Genomic DNA, 17,149 nt, shown 5'->3' with positions numbered 1-17,149 from the left:
TTGCTTTGGGAACAGCCATGGCATTACAATAATGGCAGCTGTGGCAACAAAATTCACTGTCCAACTTGCTGCACACTTTACCACTTGAAACAAAGCCATTTTTACAGTTTCCACTTAGAATAAGAGGATACAACTGTAACACAGGGAAGACAGACTTCAAAAGCAACAGCTATGTAATCTTACACAGTATTTGTGCACTGTTCTGAAATCCAAAAACTTTAACTGTCCAAAACAGCAAAATATTTCTGAAAATTAGATGAATGCAGAATTTACATCAAATACAGATTATGCACCCACCTAATTCCTATCAAACCAGCTTCATTCTGCACAGGCACTTTTAAATTCAAATTTTACTTCTTACAATACGACAGTTTTGCTCTACAGTAATGCATAACAAATATTCTGCAAATACTTTTGAAAACAGTTTGTCTTTTATGTTAGACAGTATTTTATCCATGAAAGATTTTTACTTTGAAACCACAGTTAAAATGTTGCTATAAGCACTGCAAATCTGTCTGTCTTGTTACTTCCAAAATAATGCCACAGAGGGTTTGTTAAGGTGCTGCTAGCACATTTGTAGAATTTACTGAGACACAAGTATTTTCTGGAGTCGTCGAAATGGTTGCAGAAATAAGTACATCTGACAACTGGCCTTGCGATGAACAAAATTGTTTCTGTTATATTTCAATAATAAATGTCCTCAGTAGCATCATCAAAACACTTTTGAACAACTAATGTGATGAATGTAACAGGGTAAAACCAAACATCTGCTAATTTTCCAGTTTTTAAAATGACAGCAAGTAATTATTTACGGAGTCCAATTTGTTTTCAAAAGTGTATCAACAGGTGAGGTGAATAAATGAATTTCAATGAATTAGAAAATAAAATTCACAAATATGGGATTTCAGGTTAAAATTTTTCACATTTTACTGCAGTTTTTGTTTCTGTAGTAGAAACTAAGAAAAAATGTGAAAACAACATTTTTGCACACAAATGTTGTCCTCTCACATTTGCACTGGCCCTATCTTAGTCAGGACTCAGCAGCACCAGCAGTGTTGTTTACTGTTTATCTTCAGCCATAAAAGCTGGAAAGAAATGCACATGCTGCTCATATTGAGCTTTTGTATATTTTTGTTGTCACATTTCAACATGACAGCTTTGTCTTCAGTAGGACACTTAGCTTTTTGAAAAATAACAGTTGGGCACCTTCCTGGATGTTGAGCTTGTAGGTGATAGAAAACATTACTGGTGATTTCTCTGTTGTAGAATGATTTTCCCACAAAATGAAACTGATCACACAGGACAAAGGAAATTTGCCATAATTCTTCAGATTTGTGCTCTTCGTTAAGCAACGGAAAATTATTTCACTGCAGTTATCTAAATTTCATATAAGTGTGAGGAAATCGTGGTTTCAATACTGAAATATATGAATGTCATATCATTACCAAATATGATGAAATTATTTTAAAAATTATAATACATTTGTAGAGCATAATTATTACTGTTATGGATTGTTATTTAAAATAGGATAATTGATCTCTTACAACATCTGCATATTCCAAAGCCATTTTCTTTAATTTTGTATGTGCCAGTGCATATTGTGTATTACTCTTGAAGCAACAGAACCTGAGTTTATCCCTGTGTTACAGTGACATTCTGTTCAATTATCAATCAGCTAAGCTGGTTGCCACCAAATTAAGCGGGAGGTCAGATAGGTCATTTTCACCTGACCTATCATGTTCCTCAGATTCATTGTCGGAGCCCCCAGCAGTTGCAGAATCTTGCTCTGACTTGATGACTGACAACGAAGCAGGACCATGTGGAGGATGTCCCTGCGAATGTGGAGGAAGTCCTGGCGCCGCCTGCAGCGCCAACATTAGATGCGGTTGTATTTGTCGACGTAAAGCTGCCAGCATGTCTGCTGGCTCCTCTGTAGCTATATTTCCATTGGCTGCTTCTGCAAAACATTATATTTCACAGAAAAATACTAATACAATTCAACTAGAGACAAATAAAGCAACAACAATTTCCAAATTTTAATGTGAGGTAAAACACACACACACACACACACACACACACACACACACACACACACACACACACACACACACACACACACAGAGAGAGAGAGAGAGAGAGAGAGAGAGAGAGAGAGAGAGAGAGAAACATAACAGTGGATAGTTATACACTATCCACAGTTAACAATATTCTGTTACTGTCCAATCCCAACAACATTCTGTTACTGTCCAAACCCATACAGAGTGATGGAAAGATGGATATCCACATGCCTCTACACTTTTATCTTATTCTCATGGTCCCTACATGAGAGACAGACAACAGAACTGTTTATTGCCACTCTTTAAATTCACCCCCACAGGGTTTCAACAGAGGATTGTCTTTCTTCAAAAAACTGTTTATCAAATTACTCTTCTGACTATTTTGTACAGGCTGTACAGACTTGTTAAGACCCTAGCAGTGCAATTCTGAAGTCATAGGTATACTTTCATGTGCATACTCTAAATACTGGGGCACTCCAGAATAATTCATTAAAAATCTAGGAAGCAGTTTTCTTTACAGAGGCACATCACTTTCCAGAATTCTCCCCAAAAAATCTAAGTCTTCCAGTTGCCTTCACTGTATTGGTTTCATGTATTATTCCTCCCATTTCACATTCCTTCTTAGCTGTTTGGGCAACACTCAGTATTAAGAGTGTGCTTAAATCCATATTTGAGATACATCAGCCTTAGATGTAACTAGAACACATGTTCCCCAACCATACTATAAATATTGGAGAAGATTTTAATCACCCAAAAACCATTGAGATAGTTGCAATTAATTAGTGGTGGGTACAGCAAAGGCAAAAAAAAGGATGGAATGTTTACTTTTAAAACTACTTAAAGCAGATAGTTCGGCAGCCAACTCATAACAGAAACATATTAGATCTACAGGAACAAATATACCTGATTTCTTTGAGGACGTCCACAATGAAACTGGAATCAGTGACCATGAGGTAGTTGCAGCAACAATGATTATGATTGGATGGACCCTCCATGGTATATAGCCTCCGTTAAGAAAGAGCGACTTACACAATAGGTACAAAACAAAGCATAGGTCAACAGATAAATGCTAAATGAAACATGTTCAGATATCATAAGGCCAATGTATGAAGCCTTCAATAACTACTGCAGCAGGATCTTTTAACAGATCTCTCTGACTGAAGTCAGCCCCTATTTTAACACCAATATAATACAGATCCCTAAAATAAAGAACTGCATCCAGTAGATGGAAGAATGCACAGGTTACCTTTGTCTACAAAAATGGTAGTAGAATGATCCTCAAAACTACTATTCAGTACCACTGATATACATCTGTTGTAGAATCACAGAACAACTTCTGATCTCAAACAACAAACTGAACTGGTCTCTGCCATGGCAAACCTGGAAACACTGGTCACGCATTTCACTCAGAATCATACAAGAGAGAAAGGGCACATGCATTTATGCACAGGCATAAATGTAATGTAACTATGTGCCTAACCCTTTAACGATGGGAGGTGCGGCTGACCGGGTGGGCCCACTGAACAGTTCCCAGTTGCTTAATTCTCAGTCGGTTATTGTGCCAATGCACTTGGTCACCGAATAAATCACTATCAGATTAATTTTCACTGCTGCCCTTGAAATCACTCTCTAATAGCACCTTCAAGGCTTCTTTGGCTGAGTAAAACAGTTTGCTCATTTTCAAAAGAAAATCTTACACAAAAATAAAACATCTACAGCTGAGATGGGAGGCAATACAGAGTGGGTATTTTGACAAAAAATGTGCCTCTGCTTGCACTGTATGGCTAAATGAAGCTCAAAATTCTTTGCATGTCCACAATGCTAAGTGACTGCCCAAGTAACAATACACTGCCAAACAAAACTATCCAGAACACCAGAAAGCCCGGTAGATAACACCACAGACATTGCTTCCACAGCAATTTTGTTTAACAGATTGGTAAACAGGCAGAGCAGGCTGGACGGCAACTGCAGGGCCCAATTGCAGCGGACTTCTACATAAGCCAACCACAGTAACAGGGTTAATATGCCGTAGTGCAATATACTGGCACAAATTATCTACAGAAGAACGGAAATCTGGCTGTGGGACCCTTGCTGTTATGTAGTGTACTATCAACCTAGAAGACAATATTAATGATACCCTCAAACTTCTTATAGGTAATGCAGTTATCTATAATGGAGTAGCATCTGGGGGGGAAAAAAGCCTGTTCAAATATCTAGTCAGATCTTGATAGGATTTGAAAGTGGAGAAAAGACTGACAACTTGCATTAAAATGGTAGAAAAAGGTAAAATTGTGCACATCATAAAATTCAGAGAATCTCATCACCACAATGCCAATGGGAGACAACTATTACAAGTACCTGGGCGTAACAATCTGAGAAGATGTACAATAATCACATAGGCACAACTGTAGGTAAAGCAGGTGGCAGGCTACGGTCCATTGGTAGGATACTGGGAAAATTCAGTAAGTCTGCAAAGAAGACTGCTTACAAAATGCTTGTGCACTCTATCTTAGAAGACTGTTCAAGGGAACACAGAATTGGGGTACTGAAATGTATTGGAAAACAGATGCCAACTGTCCCATAGGGGTAGCGAAACCAACAGAGAGGCATTTAAACACCTAATATTCCCGCACTCCGTGTAGAGGGAAGGGACTTGAATACGTGGTACAATAGGGAGCACCCACCACACAGCACCTCACAGTGGTTTACACAGTACATATGTAGATGTATTACCCCAATATCTTTGAACATTGTGGCAAGCTTCAGTATTTATTATTAATCTTGGGTTCTTTCTTTTCTAGGGATATTTATATCATACTTGTCCATATTTAAGAGGTGCTGCTATGAAGTAGGTCTACCCCAAGTGGAAATACTGCCCATACAACTCTATATTTCCTTAGAATTACCTAGCGACAACACCTTCCTGCATGCAACACCTCCAATAGTGAACAATCCACAATTGCTGCTGACCCTATCTGATAAAGTTGTTTGTTGTTGTGGTCTTCAGTCCTGAGACTGGTTTGATGCAGCTCTCCATGCTACTCTATCCTGTGCAAGCTTTTTCATCTCCCAGTACCTACTGCAACCTACATCCTGAATCTGCTTAGTGTATTCATCTCTTGGTCTCCCTCTACGATTTTTACCCCCCACGCTGCCCTCCAATACTAAATTGGTGATCCCTTGATGCCTCAGAACATGTCCTACCAACCGATCCCTTCTTCTGGTCAAGTTGTGCCACAAACTTCTCTTCTCCCCAATCCTATTCAATACTTCCTCATTAGTTATGTGATCTACCCATCTAATCTTCAGCATTCTTCTGTAGCACCACATTTAGAAAGCTTCTATTCTCTTCTTGTCCAAACCATTTATCGTCCATGTTTCACTTCCATACATGGCTACACTCCATACGAATACTTTCAGAAATGACTTCCTGACACTTAAATCAATACTGGATGTTAACAAATTTCTCTTCTTCAGAAACGCTTTCCTTGCCATTGCCAGCCTACATTTTATATCCTCTCTACTTCGACCATCATCAGTTATTTTGCTCCCCAAATAGCAAAACTCCTTTACTACTTTAAGTGCCTCATTTCCTAATCTAATTCCCTCAGCATCACCCGACTTAATTAGACTACATTCCATTATCCTTGTTTTGCTTTTGTTGATGTTCATCTTATATCCTCCTTTCAAGACACTGTCCATTCCATTCAACTGCTCTTCCAAGTCCTTTGCTGTCTCTGACAGAATTACAATGTCATCGGCGAACCTCAAAGTTTTTATTTCTTCTCCATGAATTTTAATACCTACTCCAAATTTTTCTTTTGTTTCCTTTACTGCTTGCTCAATATACAGATTGAACAACATCGGGGAGAGGCTACAACCCTGTCTTACTCCCTTCCCAACCACTGCTTCCCTTTCATGTCCCTCGACTCTTATAACTGCCATCTGGTTTCTGTACAAATTGTAAATAGCCTTTCGCTCCCTGTATTTTAGAATTTGAAAGAGAGTATTCCAGTCAACATTGTCAAAAGCTTTCTCTAAGTCTACAAATGCTAGAAACGTAGGTTTGCCTTTCCTTAATCTTTCTTCTAAGATAAGTCGTAAGGTCAGTATTGCCTCACGTGTTCCAGTGTTTCTACGGAATCCAAACTGATCTTCCCCGAGGTTGGCTTCTACTAGTTTTTCCATTCGTCTGTAAAGAATTCGTGTTAGTATTTTGCAGCTGTGACTTATTAAGCTGATAGTTTGGTAATTTTCACATCTGTCAACACCTGCTTTCTTTGGGATTGGAATTATTATATTCTTTTTGAAGTCTGAGGGTATTTCGCCTGTTTCATACATCTTGCTCACCAGATGGTAGAGTTTTGTCAGGACTGGCTCTCCCACGGCCGTCAGTAGTTCCAATGGAATATTGTCTACTCCGGGGGCCTTGTTTCGACTCAGGTCTTTCAGTGCTCTGTCAAACTCTTCACGCAGTATCATATCTCCCATCTTCATCTACATCCTCTTCCATTTCCATAATATTGTCCTCAAGTACATCGCCCTTGTATAGACCCTCTATATACTCCTTCCACCTTTCTGCTTTCCCTTCTTTGCTTAGAACTGGGTTTCCATCTGAGCTCTTGATATTCATACAAGTCGTTCTCTTATCTCCAAAGGTCTCTTTCATTTTCCTGTAGGCGGTATCTATATGTATGTACATTAAAGGTAAAGTCCCAAACAGGTTTTGCAATCATGTGGGTAAATAGTGGTCCAACGGTCTTCGGACACAAGTTAAATTCCAGATTTTGAATGGAGATAATCAACTATAGTTGCCAAATCCTTCTGGCATACGGAGTCACCCCATTCTAAAAATGGCTTAGTCAAAAGATGGCGGACATACAGACAGGAGTTCGGTTGTTAACCTCGCAGTGGGAAACTAATCAATGATCAAATCCATCAAACCACCTATGCCTTCTCTTATAACCGCAAACAGTACCTTGGAGATATACTACATTTGCAACACCCTCGGGAACTCACTCTAACCACCACAACTTAAAAAGAACTACAGGTGCTCAACAAAGTGATGAACCTATCCTCAAAGTGCCTCAGTCTCAAGGGTATCAGATCTTTTCAAAGTCATTACCGTTTGACCCATTCCAAAATTCAATCCTGCTGGGCTTCTTAAAGACTGTATCTACCTCTCCTGGTCCTCACAGTGGGAACAATTTTTTTATCACTAACCCAACCAAAGTGACTCAGTCCAAAACTGACACTCAACTCTGCCTCACTCAATTTACACCTCCATATAACTTTGATGCACTCCCACTGTCTCCAGATCCACTCAATAACTCCCATTGCCACTAATCATCTCCCATTAACTTCCCAGAATTTCCTAATTTAGACCCTTGTCCTACCACAATTCCCGAATTCCTTCAACATGGAAACCAATGTCACATCTAAAATCAACAAACTGATACCAACCTTATAACATACATGCCGAGAAGGGCTCCACAGCTGTAGCTATCAATCAAAAGTATTACCTGGCAAACGGACTATGCCAGCTGTCAGATACATCCATCATACAAGCCCTGCCACAGTGACTCCATTCCAGAAATCCTGCAGGATCTCAAGCCCCTCCTCAAATCTTTATGTCCATACCACAAATTCTCTCCTGAATGTATCTATCTCCTGACCCCCCCACACACTCCCCACTCTCCTATCTCCTTAAGCACAGAAATTAAACTACTAGGATGCCCCATTGTGGCCATTTACTGTGCCTCAAAAGGCAGAATATCTGTCCTTGTGGACAATGACCTGTAGCCCAATCCCATAACCTACCCTCCTATAACAATACACTAACCATTTCCTCCACTGACTCCCCACAGTTCCTGTTTCTTTCTTATCATGTGTCATTGTTGCTCCACTCTACACAGACATCCCCAATGCTCACAGCCTTCTATCTACTGAAGACTATTATCTTTCCCAATGCCCAACTGACTCCAAACTTTCAACCTCCTTCCTAGTCACCACAGCCAACAAACTATATCATCACCCACAATTATTTCTCCTTTGAAGGCGTTATCTACAAACAAATCTGTGATACAGCAATGGACACCATCCTACACCAACCTATTCATGGGCCATCTAGGGAATCCTTCCCAACCATTCAAAATCCCAAACCCCACACCTGACGAAATCTTCATGATCTGGACCGACAGTGAGGACATCCCATCCACATTCCTCCAGAACCTCAACACTTTTCGCCCCATTCAAGTCACCTGGTCTTTCTCACCATAACAAGCCACCTTCTTCAATGTCCACCTCCATCTCAAGGGTATACACATCACTACATACATCCACATCAAATCTACTAACCACTGAAAAAACCTTCACTTCAGCAGCTGCCACACATCCAAAATCAAGAAGTCCCTTATATACAGGCTAGCCACCCATGGCTACCTGTAGCGGCAAGTACACACACTCTGAATATGTCAAGGGTCTCACTGAGACCTTCACAGACCAAAATTGCCCTCCCCACATTACCTAGAAAGAGATTTCCCTACCTTGTCTTCTGAATAGCCAGCCTACCGTACACCACATACCCACTGTCCAACAACAAAGGAGCACCCCTCTTGCGTCTCAGTACCAACAACGACTGGAGCAACTGAATCACATTCTCTGCCAAGTTTTAGATTCTCTCTTATTGTATCCTGAAATGAGGAATATCCTTCCCGCACTTCCCACTGTGGTAACCCACCACCCACTGAACCTACACTATATCCTTGCCTGTCCCCATTCCATCCCTGCTCCCCAACATTTGCGCAATGGACTCATATTTGTGCAGTACACCTGGATGCAAAACCTGTCCCATACATCCTCCCACAGCCACCTTCTCCAGTGCTGTAACAGGTGTCTCTTATCCCATAAAAGGCAGTGCGACCTGTGAAAGCAGCCATGTGATCTAGCAACTTGGCTGCAACAACTGTGCCACACTCAATGTGGGCATTAAAACTAACACGCTATTGGTCTGTATTAATGACCAATGCAAATTTGTGGCCAACACACAGCTGACCATTCAGTTGCTGAGAATGCCATCCCGAAGTCCTTGTCTTTGGCGACTGCTTCACAGACTGCGTCTCCTAGATTCTTCCCACCAACACCAGCTTTTTTGAGCCGGTTGTGTGGGAACTTTCCTTGCAACATTTCCTTTATTCCTGTAAGCCCCTGGCCTCAACCTTTGCTAGTTTGTCCTCCAGCTGCCTGTCCCCTTCCTTGCTCTAATTCCAACCCTACACAAACCTTCCATCCCACCAGTGCACCTGTATACACCTTTCTCCTTCCTCACTTCCCTCCTCTCCCTTTTGCTGCCCCCCTCCCCCCCCCACCACCACCACCACATCCCCTGATACTACACCTAGTAACCAAGTAGCCCACTACACCATCACCACCTCATCCCTGCACACTCTGACAGGCAGTACTACCATCTTCCCTCACCTTACCCTGCTATCCCTCCCCCTGCCTGCCCAAGCCTCTTCTGCACCCCCCCCCCCCCCCCCCAAAAAAAAAAAAAATCAATGCTCACCTTAGATGCAACTGAGCCTTAACACCCAGAGACAAGCATGACCATGTGCACACGAGTTGTGCTAATGTGAATGTGTGCAAGTTTTGATTTACCTAAATATATCTGGAGGAGGATTTAGTCCAAAACCTAAATAATATCCACGATATTACAGTGCCTGTGATGTTCGGAATTACGCTGCAAAGTTCCTTCAGACAAGAACCTTGTTTATCGATTGACACTGGGCAAGCGACTTTCAATTAAAATTTCTCCAGTACAGTAACATCCATAATTAATGTATGAGTGCAGGTCACTGACATGTTGATATGGAAGTTTGGGCCTGGCCATGAGTCAAGCTCCAATAGTCTAATGGTAAAGAGACCACTCGCAACAAGCAGTAAATCCGGGTTCGTATCAGAGTCATGTACAAATTTTCACTGTCATCATGCCATTACACAGTCGATGGTTGTCTGTGAATACATTTCCTGTATTTCATAATGTTTGTAGACGCCACAGTGTCTGTCTCTCTTTGGACATGCACGCATTTCCGCAGGAATATCGCATTGTAATCCTGCACTGCACAGGCACAGCAATATTGTATTTATCCACCAACTACAGGCAAACGTCTTCCAATTAATATGTCTCCCCTGTACAATAATATACATAATGAATGTACGTGTGTGAGTTGTTGACACATGATTGATGAAATGTAGAAATTTGGGTCTGGTCATGAGTCATGCTCAGATAGCTTAACGGTACGGCAACGCTCGCAGTAAGAGGGAAATATGGTTTGAGTCCTGGTTTGGCATGAATTTTCATTGTCACTCCATTATACAACTGATGGTTGTCCATATTCACAACTGCAAATACATTTCATGTAAATAATATCTAGCAGTGTTTTTCCAATGTACCCATCTGCCAATCATCGCCTCCTCTATGTGGCGAGTAGCAATCTATCTTCTACATATTGTTGTTGGACTACATCATAGATGAAGACTTGGAAATCATATGCTGGACTGCAAACATACTCAAATATGGACAGAGGTGAACAGGAAGCTGAAATTGAAGAGGGTGTAAAAGAAGTGCATAATGAAACAGAATACATAAAATTTAGGACAAAATGAGAAAGAAAATATCTGAATCAATGGACAATGGCCTTAGTAAAAATGCCAACAGCAGTTCTATAAAAAAGGAATAAACATAAAAAGAAAGCAATAGTTAAAATATAACAGGTCATCACAACTACAGCAAAAGTAGAGGCAGAGAAGCCATTGATGAGATTGTGTCTTCCCCTTTGCAGCAGAGTGTTTGTAGTTACAAAACCTTTTGACTGATTAAAACTGTGTGTCGGAATAGGACACAAACCCAGAACCTAGCCTTTCGTCAGGAATGCCAACCAAGCTAAAGGGCTCACAGTTTTAATCTGCCAGCAAAATCCAGCCATGGACAAGCCATGAAGTAAAATGTAGAGATGTTAATCTACGAGGCACACATAATAAAGGGAAGAGAAAGTTGATGTACAAAGAAGTAGTTGATTCAGTAACACAGAATTTAACAAAATACTGAATGAGCTGAATCCAAACAAGTCAGCAGGAGTTGTTAAGAGATCTTCAGAGTGACATACCCGTGGCAGAGGAAAGAACCACAAAGTTATTTAAGTTGGAGTGGACAATTTGTCTGAACTGGTTTTAGGAATGGAAAATTTAACAGGAGAACTATTTCTAACATAGCATTTATTAATCAAGTCAAAGTGAAGAAAAACCAAGACACCTTCAACAGTGTCGAATGAAAAAGATGTTCACAAGCCTTAGAAGACAGGGGCTAGAATACACAGATACAAGAACAATTTACAAGATCTACAAAAGCCAAATGTGGAAGTAATAAAAGTGGAAATGTCAAGAAAGACAAGTCTGTGTTAAGACGGGTGTAAGGAAAGACTGCAGCTTATCACCACTATTATACAACTGGTGCTTCGGAATGTTAATGATGTATGCCAAACAAGTTTTCAGAAGTGGAATAGAAGAAGAACAGGAACACACACCGATGCTAAGGTTCCCACACAACATTATTCCTTATCGCCAAATATAAGGAAAACTTACACTTGTTGCTAGGAATGAACATAATATTTCCAACAAAATACAGATCAAGAATAAACAAAATAAAGATGAAGGTGATGGATAGTAGTAGAAAAGAAAATAATGACTCGCTTGGTGGGAACAATACAATAGTGGAAGAAGTACAAATAACCTATCTAGGCAACAAGATTGTGAAGCTGTCTTCTATTTAAGAGATCTACTAGTGTCAAATACTGATACAGAAATGAGAGAGAAGTTCCTGAAAGTGCATGTCTCAAGTAAAACATTGGGTAAAAGTGAAATGTGAATCATTAGAAATCCAGAGAAGATAAAACTGGAAACATGAAATGTCATGCTATCAAAGATTGTTGAAAATTAAGTGGACTGAAAAAATATGAAATCACGAAATATAGAAAGGAGTATGTTGGAAAATAGGTCTATAGAAGATCCTTACCAGAAGTGGCAGGCTAGATAGACGTCGGACATGAAATCCAGGAATAATTAAGTATATACTGGACGGAGCTGTAGAGGGGACAAATTACAGGGGGAGATAAAGACTCGAATATGGAAACTGAGGTTATACAGGACGTTGTAAGAGAAGAATGATCTGAGTTTAATGTCCCTTTGACAACAAGAACTTTAGTGTTGGAGTACAAGCTCAGTCTGAGAAAAGATGGAGATGCAAGTCAGCTGCACCCTTTCGAAGGAACAGTTCAGGCATTTGTCTCAAAGATTTAGGGAAATCGTGAAAAACCTAAAGCTGGATGGGGTTTTGAGTCTCTAATCTTTAACACTGCACCATTTCGTTTGACATGATAGTGGATATGGCAGTTATGTATAAATGAAAGGGTTAGCACAAATTAGGAAAAGTTGGAGCACAGCAGCAATCCAGTTGAAAGAACAACAAAAAAGAGGGTGGGGATAGAAACTATCAGTGACATTTAGGTTTAGTCAGTCCTGTAAGCATACTCAGATGACCTAATTGGCTAAGGCACATCCTGTCAATAAGCAGGAGAGTCATGTTTTAATCTTTGGTTGCCCAGCACTGCTTTTCAATTGTTGTTGGAGATAATTTTAGTTATTTGCTGTTCTTTTTCTAAGCCCTGAGTGTGTCTTATGGAAACAAATACTAAACGTAAGTATCTCATTTATTCCACCCTGGCACGGTTTTTCTCGGAAAGGTCAGAACAAACGTAAACAGAAAAAAATCGATTATAAACTTCTTGAACCAGTAGTTCCTTTCCCAGCAAAGAAATCAAGTAGAATGAGGAAAAAAAAAAAAAAAGCTGTATTATTAGTGTACAGAAGGCAGTGTCCATTATAACAGAAATATGGGTTATCTTTCCTTTTATTTATTGAGAGTGCAATCACACTTTCTGGTCAAACTAAGAACAGACTGTCATGCCGGAGGGAGGATGGGGGCAGGGGGAACTGACATCAATCATGGCATGTCTCTGAAATGTGGATTATGGCATAATTCATCTTGTTCAATATTGTGCTGCAGGTTACAATGGATGTTCATTTTCCTCTTAGATAACAAAATCAAAAAACATCATGAAATACTCACTGGAACGATGGCGATGGTTTGGAGAATTCTTGTCCCCTTTTGGCCTTCGACGCCTTGTATGTATTGTATCTCTTCGCATCGTAACTGGCCTGTTCACTCCATGAAGCTTGTAATACAATCCACAGGCATTGCAGACCATTTCACCTTCTGGGTTGCGCCGCCATATAGTAGTTGTCATGGTACCACAATTAGTACATGATAAGTCCACTCGCCGTGCTGCCAGTTGTTGCTGTAACATTAGCCAATAAAAAATGTATAGGTGAAAGGTTTTACTGTTGTTCATCACATGAATCTCCTAAACGCAAAAAACATGTAACTGAGCACAAAAATTGTGGAGACTTGGTTAGCTAATGTATCAGCAAGATCACTGACTGAGTTACCTACATAGTTTGATGTCAGTTGGAACACCAAAGTGGCTCCTGTATTGTAGAGATCATTATCAAATTTGTAGAATGGTGGAGACAAAGTACGAGTCCAGAATATTTCTAGCAGGTTAAATTGTATTTGTGAGAGATTTCTGTATTACTACTAATTCTACCACGTAGATACTGCATACTATGAGAAAGGAATGCAAGTTCATAATTTTTTTTGGCAATAAATGCATAGCACATTTTTTCACCATCCTTTGATCTGTCAGTATACATCAGACTACATGTTGTGCATTGATGAGGGAGGAAATAAAACCTACAGTGAATAAAACCTACACTGATGAATATTAGGGTCTGGATGATCCTTGACACAACATAGCAGATCCATTCATACAACAGATTGAGGAATACACAACACGAGAAGTTCCATCTTTGAGGTAGGTGGGCAAGTTATTACAGGGAAAAACAGCTTTCAATGCACGTCTTCTAGTCTATCCTCTTCTCTTCTTCCAATTTTCAAATGGTCCACAAAGAGGTGGATAAAAATTGAGCAACAGTTATGTTCTAGTCTACACTTCATCTTAACTGCTTAATTAGAATTATTGGTAGCATACCATTAAAGGTGAAATAACTGCTTCTACAAGTAGTCTATCAGCAGGGCTCGGTAGAAAGCTCTGGTCAGGAGGCAGACTCTGCCATGATGCACAGGGTCTAGTAGGCCTAATACGCAAGAGGCTCTTGATCCACAATTGAATCGTCCATAATCTAGTCGTGCTAAATTGACAAATGGTATAAATTTTACTAGAACTTGTCAGGCTGCTCCCCAAGAAGGGTTTCCAATGAAGCACACAAAGCTTAATTTCTGGCTACAGTTGTTTTAAACTGCTTTACACACAATAACAGTATTACAATATGATCAAACAGTCTTAAAAAGCAAAAGTTGTTAATTATTTCCAGCCACTGGTTATCCAGATATAATTCAAAGTGTGGGTAGATTGAATTCTACAAAAATTCGTGACCTGGGATTTAGTAGGTGAAAAACAGAGGCCCATGGTTTTGAGCTTTTTCCAGTGTCTTCTGGATGGCAGTTTGAAGATGACATTCCAACATTCCACTAAGCATAGTAACACAGAACTGTAGTTGAAGTCATCAACATATAAAGCCAATAATACATTTGTTTCTGCAACAGTGACTATTGCACTTATGGTAAATGTGAAGAGGGCAGCATTCCAGGTTAACCCTGGGTGGAACCCCATTTTCCAGTACACTTTGATTACTAAGGGTTGTACCAACTAACTCTGAAATGTTGATAGGATAATATTCTTTAATAAAGTTAGTAGATTCCCTTTAAGACCACCCACTGTCCGCAGACTCCAAGTGTAAAAGGTAGACATTTGAAGCTATACCTCTGAAATCTGCATTGAAATGGTGAACGGAAAGCAAATTTTTGGTGAAAAGTCCCTCTTGGCAAATTTTGTTTTACTCTATCAGGATACTTTTGTGGTTATAGTCACTAAGGTGATGAAACATTTGCTGTGTAAGATACCTGTGGCTAGAGATGTATCATTCCATTGTGCTAGTGCACTGTTACATTCCCAGTCTGTAATAGGGGGCATCATGTTAAAAGACGGAATAACGTGTTTTGTTAAAATTTGATGATGAGTAGAACTCTATGAAAATGCTCTGAGGCTGCCACTCTGGCACAGAACACACCAAGTAATTTGACTGTGTCAAAAAGACTGGTATGAAACATTCCCCCATGCATTCATTGACTTCTGTTGGTGTGGCAACAGTATCTTTCATTCATCACTTCTTGCACTATATCGTCCGCAGCTCGTGGTCGTGCGGTAGTGTTCTCGCTTCCCGCACCGGGGTTCGATTCCCGGCGGGGTCAGGGGTTTTCTCTGCCTCGTGATGACTGGGTGTTGTGTGATGTCCTTAGGTTAGTTAGGTTTAAGTAGTTCTAAGTTCTAGGGGACTGATGACCATAGACGTTAAGTTCCATAGTGCTCAGAGCCATTTGCACTATATCGTCAACATTTTTTTCTTGGGATATTGACACATACTTCAGAGGAACATGCGTCCCAATTAGCTTCTTGTATGGACTACCACAATAAGGAGGTCTCAAACAGTGTATGAATAAAACATTTAGGTAATAATTGCTATAGCAAATATCGATGTGTACATGTCACTGTATCATAAATGTAACACTCTGGCTGCTGAGCACCAACTGAAGAATAAGTGGTACATGCAGCACTAAATGCATTTTCATCCCTGTATTCAGCAGAGGAAGGTTATAAGAGAGAGGTAGGGGTGATTGCTGTAATAATTCTTCCACCTCTTGATAGACTATAATCCTACCTAAGGGAAGTATAAGTCGTCTCAGGTGTGGTGTTTAGTCATAATTGCTCAGTAAAAGTGGACAATTGTACCAGTGTGCAAATACTCCTGAAGCCATCATCACATTAGTCCAATTGTTATTAAAAAGTGATCATTTTGAAGAGTAGGATAGTGGATCCTCCAGTAACATAAATTTTTACACTGGAACACATATGGTGGAAAGGGGCATCAACTGCTTTGGTCCATACAGGTAGTGGTAATAACTGTTACAATTCCACTGTATGATCGTTAGGGGTAGCAAAAGTGAAAGGCACTTGGATCAAGTCTGTTTCCTCCCAGAATTCCTGTACAAATGGTGGAATATCTATGCCCACAGAAACTTATACTTTGGCAGAAGATTCAAGTTGTGACACTATGGTCGAGGCAGTCTTTTTTTAAGGGTTTGTTGAGTTGTATATCTGGGTGAGAAGACGATCAGACCATTCCGATGCTCGTACTCACAACTACTGTTGTTTGTGTGTGGGTCAAGTGTTAAAATATAGGAGGACATTTGGGGGAGAACTTCATCCCCAACAGAAAAGAATACAAGGTCTCCTGCTTTCCCTTCGTGAAAACATCAACTGGATGAAGCCTTTTATATATATAAAATTCCCCCCACCCCCACCAGGCTTCAAATTTTAACTCAGACAAACATGTGACTTGGCAGCTAAATGGTGTAGTCTGTTTGCACACAATGCAGATTGTTCACAAGATCATTCACTGTATAGAGTTCTGCCATAGTTTCCACACACGGATCCTGAAGAGCAAGAGTGCTTATATGTGACCAAAATGGAAAACCTCAGGGGTAGAGATGTTTTCGTTAAGATGTGTTCTTCAATTGCCAACATGAAGGGACCTGTGTCAACACAATTTTCCTTTGACCTTCTCTGTATGAGCCACACAAAATGAATACCATGAAGTTCCAGGTTTGTCGAGCTCTTCGTCACACTGGAGCAATAGACCACAGTGAAAGGTAGTTTTGTGTAGAAACAAAAGCAACAGGGATATTTGGTACAGGCCTAGAGTGCTTCAGAATATGTTCAAGTTGCTACTTTAATCAATAAGAATCTGCACTTTTTTTGCATGGCAGTTATGTCACCAAACTTAGCTTTGATATCATCCACAAAAGACAGCAGTTTTGATATTGTAAAGGAATCATCATT

The 17,149-nt window shown here is 40.1% G+C and overlaps 1 protein-coding gene across 1 annotated transcript in view; it reads right to left on the bottom strand.

Annotated features, from left to right (window-relative positions):
* Window positions 1-1,557: 1,557 nt before the first annotated feature.
* LOC124777645 overlaps window positions 1,558-17,149 on the bottom strand; it is an 80,072-nt gene continuing 64,480 nt past the window's right edge. Inside the window, exons 6-7 of the mRNA XM_047253122.1 lie at window positions 13,240-13,468; window positions 1,558-1,957 (exon numbers count right to left, since the gene is read on the bottom strand). Of these exons, the coding sequence (XP_047109078.1) occupies window positions 1,668-1,957; window positions 13,240-13,468 (519 nt within the window). The 3' untranslated portion in view covers window positions 1,558-1,667. The remainder of the gene's footprint in view (window positions 1,958-13,239; window positions 13,469-17,149) is intronic.

This window comes from Schistocerca piceifrons, chromosome 2 (assembly GCF_021461385.2).
Source record: "Schistocerca piceifrons isolate TAMUIC-IGC-003096 chromosome 2, iqSchPice1.1, whole genome shotgun sequence".
NCBI lineage: Eukaryota > Metazoa > Arthropoda > Insecta > Orthoptera > Acrididae > Schistocerca > Schistocerca piceifrons.
This window is presented reverse-complemented; position numbering and strand designations above follow the sequence as displayed.